General features: G+C 43.9%; 1 protein-coding gene across 1 annotated transcript; it reads left to right on the top strand.

Annotated features, from left to right (window-relative positions):
* Positions 1-4,453: 4,453 nt before the first annotated feature.
* On the top strand, positions 4,454-15,310 carry hivep3b (HIVEP zinc finger 3b). Its single transcript, XM_030781906.1, has 6 exons — positions 4,454-8,840; positions 9,045-9,190; positions 12,169-12,344; positions 12,519-12,620; positions 13,676-14,304; positions 14,517-15,310. The coding sequence occupies exons 1-6, from the start codon at positions 4,593-4,595 to the stop codon at positions 15,279-15,281; spliced, it is 6,066 nt and encodes a 2,021-aa protein (XP_030637766.1). The 5' UTR covers positions 4,454-4,592; the 3' UTR covers positions 15,282-15,310.
* The last annotated feature ends 392 nt before the right edge of the window (positions 15,311-15,702 follow it).

The raw sequence follows: 15,702 nt of genomic DNA, 5'->3' as shown, positions 1-15,702 counted from the left end.
TCAAAGCTTACTTTCAATGCTGTGTTGCTGTGTGTGTGCGTGTGTGTGTGTGTGTGTGTGTATTGCTGTGTGTGTGTTGCTGTGTGTGTGTGTGTGTGTGTGTGTGTGTGTGTGTGTCTGTGCGTGCTACGTGCATGCATGCGTGCGTGCATGAGTGAGTGCATGCATGCTTGGACGCACGCACAAGAGTGTGTGTCCAACTGCCTGCCTCACACCTTTTCCTTCCTCTATCTTCCTCTTTCTCTTTGTCCTTCAAGTGTCCTCATCCTCAGCGTTACTCTCCTGCTCTTCTTGTTATTTTTGCCTCTCTCCCCATCAGTGCATGTGTTTCATAAGAGCATCTCCTTTGAGGTTAAAACTCCAGTAAGAGAGGAAATGCAGAGTCTACTGGATATCTTCCCACCAAGAAAATATCTGTGTGTCTCCGTAATCTCTGAAAGCTTTCCTTCTGCAGTCTGTCATTAAATATATAAGCTCTCTGACTGATGGGTGTCTGACATGCTGTGTCATTAAAAAAACAATATAATGCTTGCTCATCAACAGATAAAGGGATGTCACTATGCACATGCATTTTTAAGTGGATTGCTGGTAAGTAAAGGTAAAGGAAAAGGGTGGGCATTTAGATATACAGATGTACCATTCATTTTTAAAATCGAAATGCAATTTATTTACATCCGGGGTTTGGTTTTGTTTTGTATCGTTTGGTTTTGTTTTGTTTTGTTTTGTTTTGTTTTTTGGTTGGTGTCCACTAATGGTTTCACTATTGGTGTACACAGGCCACCCCTGACTAGCCTGTCCCTTTTAGAGAAGTGGGACTGTATTTCCCCTGGATCTCCGCCCTCCAGAGTACTAGCTGCATCATTTGTTATTTTTTTTTTTCTGGTTTTTTTTTTTTTTTTTTCGTATGCTGACTCTGCACTCCGCTCCTCCTACCTCTCCCATCTTTTCTTTTACTGCTCTGCTCCTATACTCCGAGTTTTCCTTTGTTTCCTCTTGCTCTCTGTCGGGAGCAAGGTACCAACTGACCTACAAACACAGATAAACACACACACACACACACACACGCACACACTAGTACACAACTTTACCTATACCAAGAGCTGTATGTTTTCCATGCTGCTGGATGCCTGTATGGAGGGCTTTTCTCAACAGGGTTCGTGTATGTTCGAAAATAGCAGACATTGCTTAATGTAAGTGTACTAAGCAAATCACAGCATCATAAATGGACTCCTCAACTGATAGGAAAAGTATTAGCGAATTATTCATCGTACATAGTGTAGTGGTTTTTCTTAGGGTGCTCCACCACTATTTTCATCAAAGGTCTGATTCATGATCCTCTCTTGCCTGAGGGCGTGCATTCTTTTATTCCCTTTGTTTTCTGTGTACTCTTGTGGCTGATAGTATTTGATCAGTGGGGTGTCTTAGTGTGGAACAGCTGGATCTATGCTCTTGAGTCCATCATGTTAGGTCATCGAACAGTGAATTCAATGCTCACTGTTTAATTCACCGTAAGCAACTGGGTCCTGAAAGTCTGCCCTGATGTCACCCAAGCAGTCGGATTTATGAATCATATGCCTTGTGCTACTCTTTCTTTCTCTGTCTGTTTCTGCCTTTCTCTTTCTCTTTCTCTTTCTCTCCCCCTCAGTCTCTGCGTGTATGTGTGTGCTTGTGTGTGTGTGTGTGTGTATGTGTCTTAATTTGTAGAGGCAGGCCTCCCTGTTGCCTTCCTGGAAATGCCCTAATGGCGGGTTTCCCTTCTCCATGCAGTGAGTCTAGACTGCTATGAATAATTCACATAGTGCACTCCCCACCCCTCTTAATCGCCCTGTTTAAGGGCAGCATCAATACTATGTCAGAGATCGTTAAGCCATCGAACAGAGATCGTGAATGGCAGAGATCTTGTTTGCACAGATATCCATTATCGAGAGAGAAGTGCTCTCGCTCCTTCTCTCTCTCTCTCTCTCTCTCTCTCTCTCTCTCTCTCCTTGTCTCTTCCAAGAATCAGAGAATCAGTCTCAGTACAGCTGTAGGATAGTATTTCAACTTGAAATACATACACAGCAGTCCAACATCTGGCTGTTAATCATAGCGAAGGCTAGGTTTGAATTTTGAATTGCTATGCATATATCTAATGACAGAAAACATGTTTCTCATTTCACCAGTCTTGTAGTTTGTACATATTACCTACATCCCTACCCCATTAAATTAATGTATTAATGTGGTTCAAGAACTCATACTCATGAACAGCTGGTCTGTGTACTGATAAATAATCTTCCTGTCTATCTGCTATGACTGACGATGTTTTAAAGAAAATTACCTTCATAAGGCATAAGTAAGATAGTTTTGTCATGGTCCTGTTCATGACACATGTTTGCTGTTCATTAAACTGTGGTTTTGCTGTGATCAACGCTTACCTGCGAAACATGGTTAAATTGACACACATTGTTCAGCTCGCCAGATGTTTGGAAGAGTAAGCTGTCAAATTATTTCAACAGGAAAGAGATGGATGGATTTTTTTTCTATTTTGCTTTTCCTCTGTCTATGAACACCAAGTAATGAAGCACCAAGTTTACAGTGTTTTTCAGGAACATATGGGAAATGAAAAAGATACCTCATTAAACAACCTGTCACAATCGCACCCCACAACCAGCTTCAAATGCAGCTAGTCTTCTGCTAGGCCTGTTTATTCAGGCACCTGGAACATTGAATTATTCACCACTCTTAGAAAAAGCACTCTCTAACCCTGTCAGTCTCTTCCTTACCTCTGGAAATTTTGAGAGAGTGGAGAAATAAAAATAAACTGGCAGCACTGCAGATGGGGATCGGGGAATGTGACAGCCATCTCAAAAGGTTCAAGAGAGTTTCTTGTGCACGAACTGCCCCACTTTGCCCTGTGAAAAGACCTGCCTGTCTGTGTTGGTTGTGGAAACACATTTACTTATTAACCTTTGAATGAAGCTTTTAAATTTATGATTGATATAACAAGGATAAAAGATATGACCATCATTTTTAAGTAAATGCACACCCCTTTGCAGCTATCCAAACCCAAGTTTTTCTGAACAAATGTAATACCATGTACATTCTGAGAGCCTCCTAGTGACTGAAGCTGGTAATGACATGATCAAATGGTGGTTGAACAGCTGTCAAAAAGTAGGTATAGTGCTGAGTCTTTGAAAATCAAACACTGTATTATTGTTTCAGTTACGTGAAATACAGTTGTGCAGTAGCCCTCATTTCATCTTGTGAATTATTATGAGCTCTGAAGATTATTGATCAAAAGTTGAGTAAGAGTAGTTCATTTAACCACATGACAGGATTTGTTGCAACAACTTTAAGCAGTACCAGATTGTCAAAATTTTCATTGCTCTATCAACATTCAGTGACAATGCATTGACCATATGTCGATAGTTGCTGCTTTGGATCCAGTGCCCTCACCATTCAGACAAAGGATTGCCCAGTAACTTAAATCATAAGTTAAATTATACCTGTATCAGCACCTGGTACTGCTTGTGCTGTTCTCCCTATGCGTCTTTGTATAGTTTTTAACTGGTCTTTATGCTTACTTTGTTCAATAACCACACATCTCAGGTTCACTTTGTATTGTAGTATCCTTGCACAACCGCTGGAAAGTGTAGTGGTGGTTTTGCAATATACTCATTTATCTTTGATCATTTATTTTATTTTGTGCTTGAACGTACTTGTACTTAATTTGTTTATTCATTAACTTCGTAAGTATTTGTAAGTCACTCCAAGTAATAGAGAATAACATAAATGATATGATTTCATTCTGTTACCAATCCAAATGTCAGGATTTTTCCCAAGAATACTCTACAATGGACACTGGACGTGTTTGTTTGTTATACCATTTCAGCAGTTAGTGGTCCTGTTAATGCCCTGCAATTGCTGGGGAAACATTTTATTGATCTCCTGCTGGGAGCCAGCAAGCCTGCATTGTAATTTTGTGTGAATATTGTTCACATTTGCTATGTTAGTGAATGTCTCTGTATGTAAGGCTCATATTTGTAGATTTGTAAGCCTTCAACTTAACTAGTCTTTGCTCAGTAGACAAAACGTAATTAAGACTGTTGCTTTCTTTCTGTAGGGCCACTGGCATGCGGTCTTGTGATGATCCGGAGACCATGGAAGAAACGCTCTGGAAAAGGAATTCACAGCCGAAGAAATAAAGCTACTTAAGAGGATCCAGAGACATGTTTTACCAAACAACACAGTAAAACAAGTGTAGTGGAAGCAATGATTGAGTCTGCCAAACGACAAGTTAGGACACAAAGGCGTTCAGCGTTGGATGAAATCCTACATTCACTACATGAATACTGTTTTTGGTTTTGGTTTTGTTAGATCATGTCTCTTCTGATTTTTTTGTCTGACATTTTGGATTTAACAGAAACATTCACATAGAGAGAACAAAACGATTGCTTATACCTATTCGTGAGGTGCAGGTTGTTCTCTGTTTTTTCCAAGATGTGTTTGTGTCCTTGTGGATCTCTAGGACCCTGTGGCTAATTCAATGTGGTTGAAAGCCTGACGCTTACTGAAGCATTCCCATTGTGTCCAAGAGGCCTCTTTCCCACTCTATGGAGGCAGGGCATAGCCCGCCGGCCGATGGGAAGCGGTCTGGAGGGCAACAGCAGCCTCTTTCTGAGCCTCCAATCAGTTTGCCTCAGTCCCCTGTTCGACAGTCACCGCAACTGGCTACCTCACGACCTGCACATGGATCACTTGGCCGCCATCAGCATCGGCAACCAAAACGTAGTGATCTGCACCACCGGCTTCAACAACAGCAGTCACATGTTTCAGAGGGAGGAACATCTTGGCAGCTTTTAAATGTTCCAGGTCCTTCGAGAGGCAGCTTGTCTTCATCTCCTCTCGAATCCTCCTCTAACCAACTTACTCTTGGTCACGGTGCTCCCACTCAGTCTACTCAAGAAAGACCAGAAGTTATCTCTTCTAAAAGGGAACGTAAGCCTCAGAAACCAGGAAAGTATGTGTGCACTTACTGTGGCCGTCCTTGTGCAAAGCCCAGTGTCCTCCAAAAACACATCCGTTCCCACACAGGTGAAAGGCCCTATCCTTGTGTGCCATGTGGTTTCTCTTTCAAGACCAAGAGCAACTTGTACAAACATCGCAAATCCCATGCCCATCGGATAAAAGCCGGCCAGGCCTCAAGCCGTGATGAGCATAGTTTAAGTGGACCTGAGAGTAGTACACAGGTAGATGAGCATGAGGAGCCCTCTGAAGGAGAGAGCACTGATTCAGAGGATGAGACTGGTCAGCATCGGTCATCCACCTCTCAAGACAGGCCAACTCTGAAGAAGAGTTCAAATGTTGAACTCTCATTCTCAGAGGAGAGTCAGCGAACAGATGACTCTCAGGCAGTCAAACAGAGGCTGGCGATGCGACTCAGTGAGAGGAAACGTGTTCCTAGGGCCTCACCAGATGAACCTTCATCTTCGCTGGGTCCTGGTAGCAAGGGTAGTACGGAGTCTGGGTACTTCTCTCGCTCTGGAAGTGCTGAGCTTTCCCAGGTGAGCCCTCCCAGTGCTAATGCCAAAAGCTATGCTGAAATCATTTTGGGCAAATATGGGCGACTGGGTCAACAGCAAAGGAGCCCTCATCAGTCCCACCCCCAGCCCTCCTCTTCATCTCTAGGGAAAGACGAAAAATCTGTCCCTTTCAACGTGCCCAAGACACAAGTCATAGAGCACATTACCAAACTTATCACCATTAATGAGGCTGTAGTGGACACAAGTGAGATTGACAGTGTCAAACCAAGACGTTCCTCTATCTCTAGGAGGAGTAGCATTGAATCTCCCAAGTTTTCATTACCCAAAGATCCCAATGTGTTTGATCCAAAGGGAGATGTGCCAGGCTCCAGTAGTAGCACTGGATTTGGTGTATTTGCAGATGAATTCCAGTGTTCCCATGTACCTGATGCTGAGGCACTTGCTTGTCAGGTCCCTTCCACAATTTTCATGAGAAGTCAGTCCATGCCATCCACTGCTGGCCAGGATGATCCTGCCAGCACATCCTCACATAGTTTTCGTCTAAGCCACTCTTTCGATGAGCAACAGGCTGCGGCAGCTGAGATGAGAGTTGGTTCCCATCACCGTATGTTAAGGCGCCAACCTGCTATTGAGGTTCCTCTCGGACCTGATTTCATTCCAGAGGAAACTTGCCCGTCCACTCCTTCAGTGACAGGATCAGACTCAGGTTGGAAACAAAACCAGGGACAAAGGCTTTATGAGTGTGAAGCTTGTGGCATTCACTATGCAAAGAGGGAAAGTTATGAGGCCCACAGAGTCTTATGCATGGACAAGTTTCCTCAGAAGGAAACTAGCACATTCTGTGAAGATCGACCACAGATGATGCATCACAAGTTCAGAGCAATAGCTATGGCGGTGCGCAAGAGAAGGAAAGAAGAAAGTCTAGAAGAAGACCCACAAAGCCCAGGTCCTGCAGCTGTGTCCATTAACCCTCTTGCCACCACCTCAGTGCCAGGAAGGGAAGATAATATTCAGGGTTTCTCAGGTGCCCTTTCACAAGTTGAGCCAGAGAGGAAGGGCTCTTGGAAAGAGATTTCTGTTATACAGCACACCAGTTCCTTTGAAAAGCAAGAAAGCATGTCAACTGAGAGCCAGGAGGCAGAGCTAAAGCATCAGCCAGCAGAACAACAGGCAAAACCAACCACCACATCCCGTCTAATTCGCCAACCAAACATTCAAGTGCCAGAAATCCTAGTAACATGGGAAACAGACACTGAGATGGTATCACCCCCAGCAAGTACATCCACTTCCAAAGAATCAGAGAAGGCAGAAGAATTTCAATGGCCTCAACGTAGCCAAAGTCTTGCTCAGCTCCCTGCTGAGAAGCTCCCACCAAAGAAGAAACGTCTCCGTTTAACTGAGGCGGCCCAGTCATCTGGAGAATCCAGCTTTGAGTCAGTTTCCTTACCCCGCAGCCCCAGTCAGGAGAGCAATGTGTCCCATACATCTAGCCGTTCTGCCTCATTTGAAGAATCTGGCAAGCCAGACTCTGAGATGCAGACTGTAACTTGGAGCTCACAAGGATCTCATATGTTGACAGTACCATCAGGGCTTCATCAGCATCATCATTCTCACAGGGAAATGCGGCGCTCTGCCTCAGAGCAGGCCCCTGCTAGCCCCCCACACCCTTCCCAAATAGTGGAAGTAAGAAGTAAGTCTTTTGACTATGGGTCCCTGTCTCCACAACACACTTCAGCTTCATGGAGAGAGAGACGGAAATGTCTCCTGGTTAAACATGCCACCCTTGGGGAACCTGAACAGGAGGAACCATTTCTTGGCCCATCTAGTAAACCTGGGAGCCCAAATGTGTGCCAGTCCTACCCCAGCCACCATGAACTGTCAATAGGTGAGCACAGTGTTGGCAGCACCACCTCTAGGCTTAGTGCTGAATCTGTAGGAAAAACACTGCAGCTTTTCCAAGGTCCAGTCCTTCCCCTTCCACTGCACCCAACAAGTCCAGAAAGCTATTCATCAAGACAGCTGACAAAGCTCCTCCCGGTTACCACAGCAATATCTGAGGTTTTATCAAGTCAGATAATTCAGCATGCTCTCTTACAGACAACAGCCCCTCCGCTTCATTCAGCACAGCTTCATGTAGCAGAACGCCTTGGGCTTCCCCTGCAACAGTTACCCACGTTGTTTCCGTTGCAGTACTCAAGTGGACTTACCCAGGCTGTGTACTTTCCTGTGTCTGGTGGTTTGACAATACAGGTACCGCATTCAGGACCTCCTTACAGAGGATCTAGGCCATCTCCTCCCTTGATGCCAAGCCCAGGTCCCTCACATCAGCATCTAGTTCCTCACCACCACCCTCGTCCCACCATTGCTCCCTGCTTGGAACAACTTGCACCAGTGGTGTCAATTGTGGTACCTGTGCGCCTTCAGACCCATATTCCCACTTACGCTAATGCCATGTACACCACACTCTCCCAGATTTTAGTCACTACCCAGTCTCAGGTGCCAATCTGCTGCACAGCTATGGTGATCATGGGGAAGCTGGAAGAGGCCAAGCCTCAGAGATCCTACCTCAAGCTACCTAGCCTTGACTCCAAGAGCTGTATACCTATGTCATTGCCTTTGGAGTTTTCACCAGGCACAGGATCTGATGAGGGCTATGGACCACTGGGTGCTGGAGGGAGTAAACGTATGCTTTCCCCTGCCGGGAGCCTTGAACTCAGCACAGAGGCACAACGGCATCAAAAACGGGTCAAAGAAGAAGACGATAAAGAGAGGGAAAAGGAAGAAGAGGAAAAACAGTGCAATGAAAAAGCTTTGGAGGAAGACCAGGGAAAAGACAAGGGTAGAAAAACACTGGAGGCAGTGTTGTGTAAAGAAAGAAAGATGAAAGTGAAGGAGACTGAGGAGTTACAAGAGTCCAAGGAGAACAGTAAGGCAACTGCAGAGGGAAAGGCAGAGCTGCTTAAAAAGGAGGAGAAGGAGGAAGAGAGCCATGGATGTACGCCAAGGGTTGCAAGTCCAGAGAGAGCCAAAAAACCTTCTTACCCCAGTCTACACACATCCACATCAGTCAGCTGGTGCTATCTAAACTACATAAAACCCAACCCATCTGCACAGAGGGACCCACAGACCTCGGTCTACTCCTCATGGAGTGTCAGTATGCATAACCCCAATCTGCCCGGTTTCTCCACAAAGATGGTGCTCTCACTGCTGCGTTCAAAACAGAAGCACAGCTCTGAGTGTTACACCATGGCCACAGCCCCATCACCTACCACTGGCAAACTGGTTACTGCCAACAACAGAAAACCCAAAGTGTCAGAGGTAAATATAACAGCCGTGTTTTATTTTTATATGTAAAAAAAATTTGACAACTTTCTGTAACAACTATTCCACAAGCCTATCCCACGCATACTGTGCATTGCACAATGTGCAGTTTCTGTCATATCTTTGCATGTTTGCTCTGTTGAAATTTTCTTTCATAATATGTAGATACAGTGAATTTGCCTGTGTCTTTCTGGAGTGTAGGTATGTGTTACCCCACCAAGCACACCAGCCAGAGTAAAAGAAGAACCTCTAAGCGAACAGGAGGAAAAGAAAGAAAAGAGTGGAGAAGAGACACCCTCTACCTCCAAACAGATCGAGCCTCCACGCATTCAAATTTTTGAAGGCGGGTAAGTGAGACACGGTAGAGAGAGATGGCAAAGTGTGGATTAGGCTGTCAAGACCTGGGTTTATGTAATATCAGATTTGTATGATTTCATCATTATTTCGTAGCTCTATCATTTCACATGAAGAGAGCAAAACTGTTTTGAACTATTTTATTTTCTCATTGCATTTCATTAATGTTCTTATGTTCTCGTTCCTGTTAGCATGCCCACTCTTTTTCATTTAATTATGCTTGGTCAGGAAGGACCACACTAATCTGATGTTCTCATATCTTCTTGTGCTGTTTTTGCTGTCAGATTTTAATTTTGTGTGTGCATCAACAGTGATAGATTATCGCACAGCACGTGAGGGAGGGTGCCTTGTTGGGACTTATTAATTCTCTCTTGTTGTCCCACATGAGATTTGTGCCTCCCCCCAAGGCATGACTTTAACGTGGAGTGTATTTGAATTACCAATAACTTGGAGAAAACAGCCCTTCAGTTTTTTTTCTTGTTTCGTTTTTTTTTAGCCTGCTCACAAGGGTTTGCCGACTACTTCTACAATGAGTAATGAAAACCAAAATGTTACCCTTAGTGGTGTTCTGGAAAAATGCTTTATATCTGACTACATGTAATCCAGAGAGAAATAACCCTTGACTGTTCATTTAGCTAGGAATACAGCTAATTGCTCAGTGTACAACTGTGTTTTTTCTCACACTGTTGTTTGTGATCTGAGCTCAAAGGATAGAGAGCTGCCTTTCCAGTAATACACAGTCAGCCTAGTAGACTGTCAGTTTGCTGAATCAACTTGACATTGTCTATTATGTATTTTTATATGAAAACACAATGATGAAGGGATCTTTATAACAAAATGAGGGAAGATAAAAGGAAAAGGGAACAAGGCTAAGGTACAGGCAGAACCATGAACATGAGCAGGATGGTCTGTCTGAAATGTAATCATCTCAGGTTAATGGTGCATTACAAAGGCTTGGCATTAATTAGCTGGGGGTTTTTTTTTAATCACATGCAGCTACAAATACAGGCCTTTCTCTCTGTTAAAGAGTTAAAGAGCTCAGATTCTGCCAACAGCAGAAAACAGCTTACAGTTTTCTTCTCATCCCTCTGTCTCTTTCATAGCCACCATTTTCGCTCACCCACTTATCTCACCGTTCTTGAATCACACACCCACACAATCCCTTATCACATCTCTGTGTGTATGTGTCCCCTTTCCCTCTCTCCATTTTGTCTTCTCCTCTTCTCGTCTCTCTCAGTCCCCTTTTGTCTCTAATGTATTTTCACCATCACTGCTCTTTGCACAACGCTGTTGTTGCCACTTAGAGCTTTGTGGCAATCACAGGAGAAGGTTACCTCTCCAAAACTTTATTTTATATAATGCAGCCCATTTATTCTCACTGCGGGGTTTGTTCCGTACTTGTGCTCACACACACACACACACACACACACACAAAAATACACACTGCCGAGTGTTATCACACAAATACGTTAGCGTACGTGCTGTCCCATTCACGTGCACAACCTCACTTGAAAACACTCTTTTTCCCTCCCACTTTTGTGTGTATGTAGTCACTGACCTCAATTTCTCAAAATGAGGAGATACAGACAGCCCCCTTTCTATAAATACTCAGCACCGTGGTTTGTGATTTTAATGACTTGCATGTTTTCATCCTGATTCAATTAAAACTATCTGAAAGGAAGCAGGAGGGGGGGGGGGGGGCTACTCTTTTGGACACATTAGGTGTATAGAACAGAGAAAATACACAGATGCTTATCATGGCAGTTTTCAGTTTTCAAAAACAGGTATGCTTAGCTTGTCTTCTGTTACATTAAAAGCAAACGCAATGTTTTGTCGGATTCCCGTCTCTCATAAGACAGACAGTCTCTCTAGCTTTCTGATAAGGAAGATGAAGTAATCAATAATGTAATTATAGAGTAATCAATAATGTAATTATAGATTCATCTGATCTCTCTCAATGCCTGACTCATTTCAGTGTTCCATGTTATCACCAGCTGAGATCACAATGTAGTCAGTTATCTGTGTACACTGCGCTTTGACTAACAAGGATAAACAGCCTGTTAAGTTAAGTAACTTGTTAGATTTGTCTCTGAGCTGAACGTTAACAGCCGAGCAAACAATCGTGTTCTATTCATGTGTGTCACTTTCCAAAGATTTTTTCATCTGTCCAGTCTGCTCACCTTTTTTAATACTTGCAGTAGAGGAAAGTCAGGTGTGCAACAGAGACAAGGGAGTATGTCATTCAATTTAATATAGCCCAAAATATACGTGTGTGTGTGTGTGTGTGTGTGTGTGTATATATATATATATATATATATATATATATATATATATATAAAGAAGTTTGAGGAGCAAAATTCGTCTCTAATGATAAACATGAAAGGAAAAGAGGAAGGGTTTAGCAGTGAACAGGGAGAGAAAGAGAGAGAGAGAGAGAGAGAGAGAGGCCTTTGAGAAGGTTTTCAGGAAAGCTGGAAAGTAATTTTTGTCTCAACGAAAATAGAAAGTTAAAATTATCCAGTAGGTAAATATGAAAATATAAGTAACAAACACTTCAAGAGCTAAATGTGAAGTGATTTTTTTTAAACGTTGCCATTTAAAACACTTGGCAAATGCCAGGCTTTCCCTCCCTCTCTGCTACTGTTTCTGTTGGCACAGATACCCGAATTTGTAACAAAGGATGGATTTTCCCCAGTTCAGGCATAGGGCAGAGGGCTGGAAGAGTGGATGGGCTCCGACTCATTAAAGGGTGACTTGTTTACGAGTGTTAGAGCATTTGCCTACAGATCATGCGTTTGAGCAAATAAAAGTCATTCATCAGCAACTAATCGTGAACCTCCCTGAAATTCATGCTTTGGTTGCTTAACAACCGGTTCCTTTCTCTCTCTCTCTGTCTCTGTCTCTGTCTCTGTCTCTATCTCTCTCTCTCTGTCTCTCTCTCTCTCTCTGTCTGTCTTTCTTCATTCCACAGGTATAAGTCTAATGAAGAGTATGTGTATGTGCGGGGTAGGGGCCGGGGGAAGTATGTGTGTGGGGAGTGTGGGATTCGCTGTAAGAAACCTAGCATGCTGAAGAAACATATCCGCACTCATACAGATGTCCGTCCCTATGTCTGTAAGCACTGTAACTTCGCCTTCAAAACCAAAGGTGAGGCGACAGTGTTTCATACTTACAGTCTAGTCTTTCAGATTCAACCCAGCTGTCCCAGAGTAATCCTGAGGCCTTTCAAGTCATTCTTTCACATCAAGAAAACTTCTACACTTCAGTTCTGTTCACATGAGTCAAGCATGGGTTGTTGATTACACTGTGTTTTTTCCTCAGGGAACCTCACCAAGCATATGAAGTCAAAGGCTCATGGTAAGAAATGCCAGGAGATGGGAATCTCTGAATCCTCCATGGATGAGCTTGAGGCTGAGGAAGCAGGTAAGACCACCCGCCGAGGTGAATATCTCCATTTATACCTGCTGTTTTGCACGAAACAACGATATGTCCTGCAATGCCTGGATATCCGAACCCTGAGGACGGTTAGATGTAGACAAGCGTCATGGGGAGCAATATTCCAGCGGGTAAAACAATTACCCAACTGTTAGTCAGACCTAGCTTTAATGTGAATCGGAGTCACGCTTTGACTAAACCATTTTTATGTAGTTTGTGAGTCTGCTTTGTCTGCAGAAGTTTGCTTTGTTCTATTGTTCCTTCTGCAGATATTAGAAATAGTTCAGCTCTGTCCAGCCTCTAGCTGTGCTTCAAGTCTTCTTTGTCTAGTGTCACGATGAACATGAAGCTCACAAACTGCAGTGTAATCTCTCTGCTGGTCCCTGACTTAAACTCAGATAATTACATATATGTGTTCCTCTTTGCACACCTCAAAAATCTAACTGAAGGACAGTAAGTTTTTGTGCCTTTTGATTTAATTTTGGAAATTAATGATTTATTGCACATCTTGCAAAGACGGTCACCTTGGTTGGGGGAAAAAATCCTCCATATAAATTTGCCAAGTCGTGCTATTGAGGCCTCACTTCCCTAGTTCTCTTTCTTGGAGACTGAGACTGGTATACAATGCTCCCAAGGTCATGAGGACGGTTGAAAAAAAGCCTGCTTTTCTATAAAGGGAGGTATTCCACCCACCTGTGTTGGCCTCCAGTCTTTCTGTGTGCTGTAAATATAGAGCCAGACCTGAAAGTTGCCCATCCCACTCAAACTGACAGCCTGAATAGAGCCAAGGACACTTCATTCAGACAGATTCCATTCAAAAGGGCTGTAAATATGGTTGAATGGAGCAAGCACGACTCAATTAAAATTGCATACTTGCTTGTTTATATGACGGCTACATATTCTATGTTTGAATGAAAGTTAACTTTTGTTCATGACCATCTAAGTTACTCTCAGGTTTGTGCACTGCATGTGTAGTGTTTTTTTGAATGTGTTTTCTAAGCAGTTTAATATTATATTGTTCATACTGCTTTTATGTCTATCAGTTGGCAGTGAAGAACAGGTTTGTGAGTCAGAAGAACAGGAAGAGCACCAGTTTTCTGATGTTGAAGACTCAGAGGATGATGACAATAACGAAGATGAAGAGGATGAGGAGTACTCATCTCACGAGGACCCACCCTCGTCGTGTTCCACTGACACTCGTCCATCCACAGGAGGGCGCTCGGACGGCGGACGCGGTCCGTCATTAGACAACCCCGATCCCACCGGTCCAGAGAAAGAGGACGTACCTTCACCCAGGAAGCAATGGCCCAGTGGGCAAGCAGCATCTCCGAGCAGCAAGAGGGCGTTGTTCTCTCGTAAGGGCTGGAAAGCTTCACCACGAGGCTTCTCACCTGGCAGTGAGGGCTCGCCCCTCAGGAGTCCGTCACCCAGGCTGGACTTGTCCTCGCCCAATAGGCACCTCTCTCCTTCACCAGAACGAGGTCCCTCCCCTATCAGAGCCCTTTCCCCGATCAGACCTCTCTCCCCTCTGCAGCCTCTCTCCCCTGGCCGTTATAGGAGCTCCCGAGCTCTCCTCTCTCCTACGCCCCTCAGGCCTCAGCACAGACCCCACAGCTCCCCCGCTCACCTCCCCTGGGACTCAGCGAGCAAACAGGCCAGCGTGGGTCACCAGGTAGGTCTCACCATTCTAATATCCTACCATTTTGGTTTTAACACTGCTTTGGGTTTTTTATTATTGCTCTCTGAAATTTTAATATCGGTTGTTCTTTTTCGGAATTTCAACAGACCAGAGAGATAGAGTGCAACATCATCATACCCAAAGCTGAGTTCAGTCAGCACTGGAAAGTAGAATGTTCAATTCTAATTCCCTGTCTCCCCCAACAGGAGAAGACTGGTACTCCTCGGGAGGGGCTAATATTCCCAGACCCATGCCTGCTACCTCCTGCTCTGCGCCTCTCTCCCAATGAATCTTCAGCTCACATCCCACCTAGGGCAGTGGACGTCATGTTCAGTCACCTGCCTTTACACTCCCAGGACAATGCTCGCATGCCCTACCACATGATTCCCATTGGCGGTATCCAAATGGTTCAGGCCAGACCCAGATCTCGGCCTAAACTGGAAAGAGGTCCCTCATCCACCCCGTCGCCCACCTCCCCAAAGGAGGATTTGCCCTTTTCCCCAGCAAGAACGGATACGACGCCCTGGGGTTCGTACGTTGGAACAAATTGGCAAAGTACTCATTTGGACAGTTGGTTACAGAGCCAAGAGGAAGGAGCTGGCCAGTCAGGGCTATGCAGTCCTAGTACAAGTTCCACACTTCCTAAACCCTTGAGTTTACAGCCGTGCACAGGAAAACGAGGGGCAAAAGACAAAAAGCAATATGGCAGCTTGTACCATTCCACTAAGACTCACACCCTTGTTCCTGAGAAAACCGATCAAGTGACTACAGACACTGATGAAGGAGTCAGAAAGGCCTCTGAGCTATCCCCTGGACAGACAGCGAACCTTGCCACACAGAGAACTAGACAGCCATACAAGAGGGAGTCAGCAGAAAGTGGACAGTCCAGGGAACGTGGCTCGGATGTGTCAGAGGGAGAGAAATCTGCCAATGCAGGCAAGTGCCAGGGCCCTAATCCCAAAAGCACTTAAAAATTACTGCACCTAGAGTCTTTGTGTCCAACATGAAAATACTCTTTGTTGCTATTGTTAATATTGCTCATTTTGTTTTGTAATGCTTTTGTCTTTTATACAATTTTTCAATACTGTTGTTAACATAAATGTTCTGCAATATTCAAGATTGTAATAAGATGCACTTTTTTTTTTCTTTTGACATTAATGTTTCTCTAAAATCTATCACTTCTATGTCTCCTTAATCTTTACTGACTTTGCATATCTTAATATATCTATTTGAATATATGTATACGTAAACATAATTGTCAAAAAAAGAATATGAATACATTTGTAAATGACCAAGATGAGTACTTATATCAAAAGTAATTCCAATTTTATTCTTCCCTTGTCCAGTGTTACTAAAATGATAGTTATGTGTGCCTTTTCAGTCCAGGTTTAT

This window comes from Chanos chanos, chromosome 8 (assembly GCF_902362185.1).
Source record: "Chanos chanos chromosome 8, fChaCha1.1, whole genome shotgun sequence".
NCBI lineage: Eukaryota > Metazoa > Chordata > Actinopteri > Gonorynchiformes > Chanidae > Chanos > Chanos chanos.
This window is presented reverse-complemented; position numbering and strand designations above follow the sequence as displayed.

Bases quoted from the DNA above. Each gene is read 5' to 3' on its own strand.
- hivep3b (XM_030781906.1), top strand. From the start codon at position 4,593: ATGGAGGCAGGGCATAGCCCGCCGGCCGATGGGAAGCGGTCTGGAGGG. The intron at 9,191-12,168 runs GTAAGTGAGACA...TTCATTCCACAG, and splicing joins ATTCAAATTTTTGAAGGCGG to GTATAAGTCTAATGAAGAGT. The intron at 12,345-12,518 runs GTGAGGCGACAG...TTTTTTCCTCAG, and splicing joins CTTCGCCTTCAAAACCAAAG to GGAACCTCACCAAGCATATG.